Source organism: Cheilinus undulatus, linkage group 20, assembly GCF_018320785.1.
Source record: "Cheilinus undulatus linkage group 20, ASM1832078v1, whole genome shotgun sequence".
Taxonomy (NCBI): Eukaryota; Metazoa; Chordata; class Actinopteri; order Labriformes; family Labridae; genus Cheilinus; species Cheilinus undulatus.
In genome coordinates this window covers 12,262,682-12,273,666 of record NC_054884.1, presented here as the reverse complement: position 1 = coordinate 12,273,666, position 10,985 = coordinate 12,262,682, and the positions used below count along the sequence as shown (strand labels likewise).

The window sequence follows — 10,985 nt, the reverse complement described above, 5'->3', positions numbered from 1 at the left end:
AAAGGCCTACAATGTGAAAACAGTGCTCGCTAAGTAATTCAGTCACCTTTCTTAGTTTTTTCACCTTTCCCTTGGACACAGCTGATTTCCAGTGTAAGTATCAGACAAGACCAAAAAAATGAGCAGAGGATTTTCTTTTATCATTATGCTTTTCAAGAAACGAATCAAAATGTTGGGAAAAGGGCTGAAAGGTTGAGAAAAATAATGAATAATAGTTTTGGAGTTGTTTTTTATTTTCTTGTAAATTCTGACTTTTTCCTCTCCTAATTTGGACCTTTTTCCCTTTTATTTGAGCTTTTTAACATTATGTTTGTTTTGAAGCATTCTGGGTATTCTTAATATTTGCCATTTTTCACTCAACATTTCTATTTTATCTCTACAATTGGATGTTTTCCCCATCAACATTTTGTCCACATTTTCCTTTATATTACAGCGTCTTTTTTGACATTCTGACTTTTGTTTCTTAGCATTTTCCCTTTTTCTTGAATTGAATAAAGCAAAAAAATTCTTGCCTCGTTTAATTTTTTTCACTTTGATACCTGACATACTCTTCTGCAGCAGCAGCAGTAGTTTTTGGTAAATGTAGGAGGGTAGTGAAGCTGAGGGGAGTGTTTCCTGCTCTCTGATTGGCTGAGCAGAGCTACGTGGACATCAGTCAGCTAACAGGTAGCCCACATGTGACATTTACTTCTCTGTTAGTGTGTGTGTTAATGTGTGTTTGAGCTGTCCGGAGCTGCTCTGCTGCTCTTTCTGCATCATGCTGCTATCAATGACCTGCTGCGTGGTGCTCCCTTCTCTGTGAACACTCAAGAGGGAGGAAAGCTACTAAAAGGTGAGACTTTTTATGACTTATCGCGGTATTTGAGTCACTGTCAGGGCTGAAGTTGGTGTCAAATAGTGAAAAAAGGTGACTATCGGTTATATCACTACCTTTTGTTTGATAAAACTTTCGTTAGGAAAATAAAGTGTTCGTTTCATTGTAAGGACTAATCTATGTAAAACAGCGGTTGGCTGTTTAACTGCATGAGCTGATTAGCATAATTAATAATTAGCTGAAAGAAATTTCCGTTGCCACTTAGCTCTCTGAAGTAGCGTCAAACCAAAAACGAGCTACTTTTCTTGACAATTTAATGTACTCAAAGAGAGTTCATCAATAGGATGTCCAAAACTAAAGTTAAAATGACATTTAAAAGTATAAGAGATGAGCTGCTGGCTAGAGACGTCATGATACCTCATTTTTAAACTTAGAAACATTGTAGTCACAGCTTTTTACCCGTGCAGCAAACTAAAAATGGAACCTTTGGTAACGTTTCTGTGGTTACCAGTGTATTTGGCATTAATGGGAATTTCAGCGCGTTTTAGTGATTTGGGTCATTTGGCTAAGTTCACCAAGAAGAGCCAGCTCTTCATTTGGGTACTAGTTTGGCTTTAACATGCCAAATTTAGCAATGTCATCATGTATGGTTAATATTTGTGTTTTATTTGACTACAAGTATACTTAATTTTTAATTTCTGAAAATTTCATGGAGTCATTTTTCAAAATACGAAGTATGGCTATTGAATAATGACACTGTGCTTATGAGGATAAAACCATGTGGTTCACAGTCACACTCAGTGGTATATATTAAAGGTTGGGTATTCACGCATAACTTGTACGTTTCCAATCAGGAATGTCTTATTTCACTGCTAGCTGCTGATGGAAGTTGACATGTTTTTGCTAAGGTATCTGAAAATTATTAGTTTAAAAGTTGTTCAACTTCCTAAAAATGTGGGTTTCCATTGATTTGTTAAAAATGTCTGCACAAATGGTTTTCCTTTTGCTCAGGAGTTACAAGTTTTGGGACAACTTTGGCACGGTTTTGTCATGTTCAAATTTTCATGTAAAATTCTCCAAAATGTCTCTTTACTGTCTGTCCTATACTCAGGTGTCAATCATTTCAAACAGTTTGTTCAATTTGTTGAATGTTTTCAAAAGTTTTTGATGTGCATGAGTGCCCAGAAGGTTCATGGTCTTGGAGATCCTCTCTGCCTTCACTAAAATTTTTGGTGCCATTCAAACAACACCCATAAACATGTTCACTTCAATCAGTAAGACTAAAGACGTTACTTATTGGAAACTTACAGTAGTTGTGCGTGAATATCCGACCTTAAATATGTAACTGTGACTGATCATCCCGACTACTCAATCAAATAACAAACTGACACACATACAATAAAATAACAATAACAATAATCATAATCATAAATAGAATATAAAATGGCTCTCAAATCGTATTTGGATGATAAAAGAGCCAGCTCTTAGTACTTGCTCATTCACGAATGATCCATCACAACAAATAGTATTTGTAGACATTGTGAAGCAGTTTGGCTGCAACTAATGCTGGCTTCATTCCTCTCAAGCTCCCCCCTTTCAATTAAATAGATGTAGTTATTTAAAGATTTGTAACTTTTTGATACTGTAGAGCGTGAAACTAATTTTTAAAATTTTTTAAACAGGTGTTATCAACAAGTGTCAAACATTTTCACAACCTCAGTGCTGGCTGCATGGGTCTCCGTTTCTGTGAGTGTAACCTTGAAATGGGCATTATCTCAGGCCTGTGGGGATAAGACAGGGGCAGATCAACACACCAACATCATGTCGTTTTCACACAGCAACAGGCTGATTAGATACAAAGCTGTTTGATTTTGAGAGAAGCTCATTGGTAGCCTGAATGGGAGAAGATTTTTTGTATAAAAGCCTTTTTTTTGTTGTGTTTTTTTTAACAATTCAAGTTAAAGCTCCTGTAAGGAGATTTTGGCTGGTTGTGAAAGGGACTGAAAGTAATACTGATGCCTCTTGATAACCTTATAGAGCAATCAGGACTTTTTTTTTTTTTTTTTAAATGCAACTTAACTAGTTACAGGAAAAGATCACCTAGGGGGTTCTAGTTAAGCCACAGGGGGCTCCAAAATCCCTACAAATGGAAAGTAACTGGAGCTTTAAGCTTTTTCTCACTCCTCTAACATATCCGTCTCTATTCCAGGGTTGTTCAGGCTGTGAGATCTTTACTGTCACACAGAGAAAAAAGGACGTGAAGACGTGAAGGAGGCAGCAGGATGAAATCCAAAGGGAAAGCTGTGAAATCATCCAGAAGGCCCTGGTCCGACCCCGATCCAGAGCTTGAACCAGACACAGAACCAGGCTCCAGCGAGCAGGAGGGCTCAGAGGCCTCAGTGCGCATCGGCGGCTCTTGGAGAGGTTCCCTAAGGAGCGGGGATGGCAAGCGTCAAGTAGGGGTTGGAGGAGGGGGGGGAGGAGGAGGAGGCCGGAGACGCAGGCAGCACGGCTCCAGCAACAAGGAGCGCAGCATCAGACGACTGGAGAGCAACGAGAGGGAACGGCAGCGCATGCACAAGCTCAACAACGCCTTCCAAGCGTTACGGGAGGCCATCCCACACGTTAAGACCGACAAGAAGCTGTCAAAGATTGAGACCCTGACCCTTGCAAAGAACTACATCAAATCTTTAACCAGCATCATTCTGGATATGTCGGGGGCCTGCCTGCCCGCTGGAGGGGTCCCGACAGATGCAAGCACTGCCAAGCTGCTGCAGTGCTACCAGCAGCACCTGGAGGAGGAGGGGGAGGCAGACCTCACCCAGTACCTCACCCACGTGCACAGCTTGAGTCAGCGAAGCTAACAGAGGCTGAATATGGTATAGAGACCAGGAAGTTGTTTCCAAGGCTGAGAGAGGCTTTGGATGACCTTTGGGGGCCAAATTTTAAAAACAATATCCAGTTTTCTACTCTGGGAACTGTTATGAAGTGGCATCTTCTGTTGATGCCATTTTGCTATCACTGATCCTTAAAACTTTTGCAGGAAATGCATACTGGTCAGAAGCAGGAGCATTGTTTATAACCTGCCTTTCCCTTAAAATATGAAGGATGATCCGCCTGAAACACAAAAACCTACTCATGGACAGTGAAAAACGACATGCATCAAGGTCAAACTTTGAATTTTATTGTCTTACTTTTTCAGTGAAAAGCTCTTCTGTCTTATTCCCCATTTTCTAAAGGTTTAAGTGGTGCAGGAAAGTTGTTCTCTTTTGTGTTATCTTGTGATCTTCTCGTGTGTTTACTGCTGTTGAGAAACCTGCCGAGCGTAGCCTCTAGTCTTAACTGTCACATCCAGGAAGAGAGGAAAGACAAGCAGAAGGACTAAATATTGAAACTTTGAGACTTGACAGTCTGTTTGCTCATTTCTTCAATTTGAGAACACTTGTTGAGCATCGTAGCCTGAAGGCAGGGGTGATTTTTTTAGTGTTTGACTTTTCGTGTCCTGAGGTAGGATTTATGAGTTGATAAAAGATGAGGAGTGGAGGGTTTATTATCAATAAACACTTTTATTTATTGACAAGGACTGTTAATTTGATCATGCACAACACGTGAGAAATGTACTCCACAATGTTTGAAGGATGGTTGTGTTACAGGGACATGTTGTAATGCCATTCACAGATACTACAGTCTGATCTCTGTACATTTTTTACATTTTCAAGCTGCTTCTTGTTAAAAAAATACAAATGAAGTGAGGGACATAGGCAGCTGTAACATAAAAAAGTGATTAACATCATCAGTGTTTTTCACTTTATCAGCATTTCTTCACAGGAAGCTGCATTTTGAATAAATTCTCTCTGACAAATGTACAAACACTACCCCAGCTTAATTTATTACCACTATACTTACTGTATAATACTTACAGATATACAGATGATTTACAAATATAGCATCTTAACTGTTTTCTGACTGCTCAGACATTTCATGACCATCAGTACAAAGGAAGTAGGCAGCATGCACTTATCATTCTCCTGAGAAAAAAGGAAGATTCAGTTTGAGCATTTCCACCACATTTTAGTACATGAAAACCACACTTTTCCCTTTCTGACATAAATTACCATTGCACCATAAAAACTACATTAAAAGCTCCAAATGTGTGGAAGTCAGTGGAAAATTTATTTTTTACAAGAAGTTAAAGCAGAGGTGTCCAAACTTTTGTCACTAAGGGACACTTGCAGAAAAATAAAAGGATGACTGAGCGACATCAGCTTTAGAAATTAAAGTCAGTAAATCCAATCCCATGTACAGCACATTCAAAGACTTGAATTCATATTTTCTGTCTATCTACAAACAGTACCACATCATGACAGAGTGGAAACAAAAATTTAGATTTTTTTGCACATTTATTTAAAACGAAAAAACTGAAATATATTTACACAACTAGACCCTTTGCAAATACACTTCAAATTTAGCTCAGGTTCCTCCCATTTCTCTGGATCTTTGCTGAGATGTTTCTACACCTTAACTGGAGCTCATCTGTTTTGAATTAAAATGATTTGACATGATTTGGAAAGGCACACAACTATCTATAGAAGGCCTCACAGCTGAAAGTCTGCAAAAAACTCTGTCTTGCCTATAAGCCCCGATCAGTGGAGGGCTGCAGTGATTATCTTTCTGGAACTTTGTCCCATCGCCACAGAGGATCTCTGGAGCTCAGTCAAGAGTGACCATCAGGTTCTTGGTCACGCCCTCTTACTAGGGCACTTCTCCCTGATTGGGCGACCAGCTCTTGCGTCCTGGTTGTTCCAAACTTCTTCCATTAGAGAATTAGAGCCTGTGTCCATAGCTGGCTTTTTTCAGCCCTGGAAGTGGTGTTAACTTCCTATTCAGAGCGCTTCTCACCAGCGTTTATAGTTGCTTCATTACAAAAATCAATCCTGCTTTCCTCTGTAGAATATGTAACGTTGTTTTAAAAAACCTGTATGTGCTTCACATTTATGTATTTCAAGGAAATATCACACAGAAGATTTGCAGACAATGTCAAGGAATCCCATCCTGACACAGGCAGGATGGGATCCCTTTACATTGCGCTTTTCCCTCATGATTGGCAAGTGAGGGAGAAGTGACGAAGAGTGCTGCACTGTTCGAAAAGTTAAAGGTTTTCAACTGAGAGCCTTTTAAACCCAGTAACAAAAACAGCTGACTCTGAGGGTGTTTTTTTCTGCCCAGGGTGCTGATCGCTTCTTAATGCTGGGCTACATGGTTTTGAATTAAAAACAAGAGCTGCCAGCGCTAAAAAAATGCGGCCCTTACGAGGGTCACTGTACCCTTGGGAAACTTCTCTGCACTCAGTGCAGCAGAGGCCTTCTTCAGATCTGTGCCTTGCAACAATCCTGTCTTCTGAGCTCTGCAGGCCGTTCCTTTGACCTCATGGCTTGGCTTTTGCTCTGATATGCATTAACAGGTGTGAGGCCTTCTATAGAGAGGTGTGTGCCTTTCCAAATGTCCAGTCAATTAAATTGACCACAGTTAGCTCAATCAAGGTATAGAAACAGCAAAGATCCAGAGAAATGAGAGCTAAATATAAAGTGTTTTTGCAAAGGGTCTAAATACTTATGTCAATGTGATTTATCAGTTTTTTCTTTTAAATACATTTTCAAAAATTCTGTTTTCACCTTGCAATAATGGGGTACCAAGTGTAGAATTAATGAGAATAAAAATGAATTCAAACAATTGTAGCACCAGGCTGCAACATTAAAAAAAACTGAAAAGGAAAAGGGGGTCTGAATACTTTGAATGCGCTGTAAATTATCACTGCACTGTGAAAACTACATTAAAATCTATAAAAAGCATCACTCAGCAGTAACCATCATGAGTAAATAAAGCCAGTGCAGGTTTTGTTACAGCTGATACATTCTGGGATTTAACAAAGAAAGCTCCAAATGTATGGAGGTCAATGGAAAAAGTCCAAATTTCTTAGCCACAGCAGGAGTGTCCAAACTTTTATCACAGAGGGATACAGAGGAAAATATAAGATGACTGGGCCATGTTTGCTTTAGTGTATTAATGTCATTTAAACCAATCCAATGTTGGTTAAGATTAGCTTAGAAATTGAATATGCATAAAGAAAAAAAACAACATCTCAGCTTTCTATTTGATGTCAAGGCAAATATCCAAGCATTGTTCTTATAGATTCTGGGGGCTAATCAGATTTCTGGGGGTTCTGGTTGGCCTTGGCCAAAGTTATAATAGTTTTGGATTTTTCATTAGTTCCTATTTTTATTTTGTTTTCACTTTCTGTGTGCGATTTCAGTTTAGTTTTCATTAGTTTTGACTGCTGGTTTGTTAGTTTATTTTTTTTCGGATACATGACGGGGCTGAGTGAGCATCATACATTTATAAAAACATATTAAAACAGGCTACTCTTAACTTATTTATTTATTTAATGATGATGTTTGAATACAACTCCAGAGTTAAACTACCACTGTGTGAAGTCTTAACCAATCAGATCAGGCGATTTTACACTCCCAGGCTTGTGTGTAGGTGCCAGTCAGTATGGTTGTGTCAAAAACTAAAACTAAGGATATTTTGTCTCTATTTTTATTTTATCCTAGTTACTTTTGTAAGCGAATGATACAGTTTTAGTTAGTTTTCCTTTTTTTTGTAAAGCTTAGTTTTTATTTAGTTTCAGTTAACTAAAATGATTTTTGAATTTTAGTTTTAGTTTTACTTATTTAGTCAGATGTAGTTAACTTTAATAACCATGGCCCTGGCTAAGATGAGAATAACGCTCAGACACAAAACAAGTGCAAACTCCAAATCCGTAGTAGTGTTGGTGCTTGAAGATGATTAGCTCAATATGCTTTGTAAACTGGACCTTTATACAGAACAGTTAGAACAGCAAAGGAAACGATTGCGATAATTGCGATTATTTTGACTCATACTTCAGTGTGAACTATTGTATTTGAGGGGGTGATCATTTTTATGTTATTCTTATTTTGATTAAGAAAAACTCACAAAACTAAACAACTACTGTAAACTATTCTTGAAAGATGAATGGTTGCACATTATGTAGGAGTTTTAAACTGGTATTTTGACACATGTCATTTTAACAAATCTGTATTTAGGTTTGTTGTATGACAGGTCACTGTGTTACGAACCCCCAGGTCAAATTTCAGTCAGAGAAAATATCTCTGGGTTTATAAAATTAAACCTCAAAATTAGGAAAAATGAGGCATTAAATTCTGCTCTACAATGATGTGGGCGTGTCCGCTGAATGAGAATTATGTCCCTTGACCTTATGCTGACCTTGTGATCAGAGTGCAGCTGCCTGGCTCTAATCTCGCTGTTTTGACGCTTTAATGATCCGTAGACCACTGTAGCTGACTGATTTGGCAAATTTAAACACAGCGTTTAATCAACTTAAACTTTCAATGAAAGTAGTGACATCCGCTAATAACAGACTGTAGTGAGTTTCTGTAAACCATTGAAGTGTTAGGGGTAGGGGTAACTCTTCACTGTGGGCCGGTGACATCACCAGCCCACATATTTGCCCAGCCCAAATTAAACAGCCAGGAAAGAAGTGAAAAACCTTCTAACAATCCAAATCCAAAATTCAGTCACATGTAGATCTCAGTGTTTTCACATGTTTACAGCAACCATATTCCAACGCACCTAGTGTGTTAAGACACAAATTTTGAATTTCACTTTACAGGGTCTTTAAAGAAATACAGCACCTTTTTCAATTTGAAAAGTGCACGAAGCCATTTTGCAATTTCATCCTAATTTTGATTAAATGCCCAGCCTTAGTTTTCAGCATGTTTACCAGTTCCATTGCTATCTCAATTTTGTCACGAAAAAGGGGGCGATAAATGTCAAAATGTTTGTTTATAGGTTTAAAACAGCAGCACTGCCTAGCTAAGAATGTCAGTATAGTACAAGCTTCATATTCTAATGAAGGCCATATTTAATTTAAAATACACCAGGGACTGCAGTTGACCCATGAGCCATAGATTGGACACCCCTGAGTTAGTCTCAGATGTTAAATTAAAAAAGCTCAAGGCTTAAATATGTTGTCTGTTTTAAAAATTTTCTATTATTTTGACACTATATGTTTTTAAACAAGACCATTTTTTTATGTTTGATAGCTTCTAAAGGACTCTAAGCTTTAAAAACAACAGATATGGAATTATATCTTTAATCCAAACTGCTGCATGAGAGCCAAAACAGCTGTGTGCTGTTGCGATGATTTATGATTGACATCACTGTACCCAAAAACAGGAGTCTCCCTGCAATTTTAATCATTAAAAATGAAATCATCTAATACTGGGTAACTACGATGTCTGTTTTTGTTGCGATGGTATCAAACCTATTTAGTTTTAACAAGCAATGCATTAAATTTTTATATTCTAGCATCATGGCAACCCTACTTTGCTGTGAAGTGAATCACAGCAAGCTTACTCATCTCCAGTTTTCACCAAATAATTTAAACTGAACTTTCTGGATTCAGAAGCAAATTTTCCACAAAATCTGACATAAATTTAAGATTCTGTGAATCCTTTCAGGTACCTAAAAATACAAAAACAGATGAAAAAAAGGAGCCAATGACTACTGGATCCAACATTGACCTGCCTGCTCGATCCAGTCTTCCTCGAGTTATATCGGGCTTTAATCTGCAGTTTTCAGCCTGTTGCCTGCAGGCTTAGACGAAACATTATTGACCACAATAGCAGCTGAGGAGCTGTCAGCTCAGAAGCACGCCATTATTTCCCTGAAGACTTTTAAGAAGCATCACGCTTCCACCTTCACCTTTCACGTCTGTACACAGAAACTCAAACACAAATAAGAAAGTAAATACATTAAGAGCAAGTTCAGTGTCAGTGACTGAAGACAGACACCAGCCTCAAAAACTAAACAATGCCCGCACTGAGGAGACGAAGGGCTGATGAAATCAAATACATTCAGGTTAAAAGACCAGAGGCTTGTTTAGGTAGAAGGAGCTCGGCATTAAAGATTCTTCTGGATGCTCAGAATACTCTAAATGCAGTGATACAAAGACAAACCCACCTCACTACTACTCTAGTGTTTCAAGAACATGTGCTGTAAACTAGAATGTTCTGCAAAGGTAAAGTAGTTCAGATTGGTTTTTCACAACAGCTATGCACTTGCGAGTGTGTGTATTTACTAGCGCCTGAAAGCGTCGTCGTTGACCCTTTGTGTTCCTTAAAGGGATGAAGCTCTACGTTTGGGACGGTTCTGTTAGAGAGGGGAGACGGGGCGGCTCCACAGAGTTCCCTCTCACGGTGATGTGGTCCCATCCACCCTGGAGTCAAAGACAGAGGCACAAATGAGCTCAAGGAAAGCATATTAGGGTTTGCAAACCTTTGCTGAAATCAAATTCAAGCACTTTGCAAACACTTTCAAGGAGTATTTTCAAGCTTTTTTCCACATTTTACAGCAGTGGTGCATTATTTATACATATACAGCAATGCTCATCAACTGGTGGCCCGGGAGCCATATCAGGCCCCCCCAAGCTTCCCATCCGGCTCCTAAAAGACTATCAAAATTCTGAAACACATCATTTTTTGGGACTTTTTTGGTCTTCATATCCCTATAGCTATTAAATCAACCCCAAAAAATGATCAATATTTAAATCATTTTATCAGGAATTACATATGTGTGTTCCATGTTTATGGAAATCCACCCGTCAACCATCATGATACATGATAAACACATAGGCTACTTATCATTGAAGTTCTTATAATAGGCAGTTTAATAAGGTCCACCAACTGGCCGTGATCTTGGCTAGGTCCCCTTTAACAGTCCAGTAAGTCCTCCAGACGGTCAACACTTTCCAACCATAAGTGTCTAAAGTCCAAGTGTTCGTAGCCACACTCAATCTGTACATCCTCTGGCGTCTTTAACCATCAGTGTTTTGGGCCACGATCTTGGAAATAGAAATAACTCGGTGTGAATGCTCCTCTATCTAGAACAGAGTCTGGGGGTTGTCCTTGGGTGTCTATGATGTACTTCAGCACATCATAGTCTATTCTCCCAGGGTACAGAAGACGTCCCAGGTTTGAATCTGGCCTGAGGCTCTTTGCCACATGTCTCTTCTCCCACTCTCGTCCCCATTTCTGAGTCTATCCACTGTTCTCCTCTATCTAATAAAGGC

General features: G+C 38.9%; 2 protein-coding genes across 3 annotated transcripts in view; one reads left to right on the top strand and one right to left on the bottom strand.

Moving 5' to 3' along the window:
* The first annotated feature begins 696 nt into the window (after nt 1-696).
* Nucleotides 697-3,685, top strand: bhlha15 (basic helix-loop-helix family, member a15). 2 transcript variants are annotated; one of them, XM_041815584.1, is made up of 2 exons: nt 697-832; nt 3,024-3,685. In XM_041815584.1, exon 2 carries the CDS (start codon nt 3,097-3,099, stop codon nt 3,676-3,678), a length of 582 nt encoding a protein of 193 aa, XP_041671518.1. In that variant the 5' UTR covers nt 697-832; nt 3,024-3,096; the 3' UTR covers nt 3,679-3,685. The 2 variants fall into 2 exon arrangements, with proteins under 2 accessions (XP_041671518.1, XP_041671519.1); XM_041815585.1 differs by lacking the exon at nt 697-832 and adding an exon at nt 2,492-2,560.
* A 1,103-nt stretch (nt 3,686-4,788) lies between these two features.
* tecpr1a (tectonin beta-propeller repeat containing 1a) overlaps nt 4,789-10,985 on the bottom strand; it is a 29,369-nt gene continuing 23,172 nt past the window's right edge. The window contains exons 24-25 of the mRNA XM_041815583.1: nt 9,996-10,133; nt 4,789-4,842 (exon numbers count right to left, since the gene is read on the bottom strand). Of these exons, the coding sequence (XP_041671517.1) occupies nt 10,050-10,133 (84 nt within the window). The 3' untranslated portion in view covers nt 4,789-4,842; nt 9,996-10,049. The remainder of the gene's footprint in view (nt 4,843-9,995; nt 10,134-10,985) is intronic.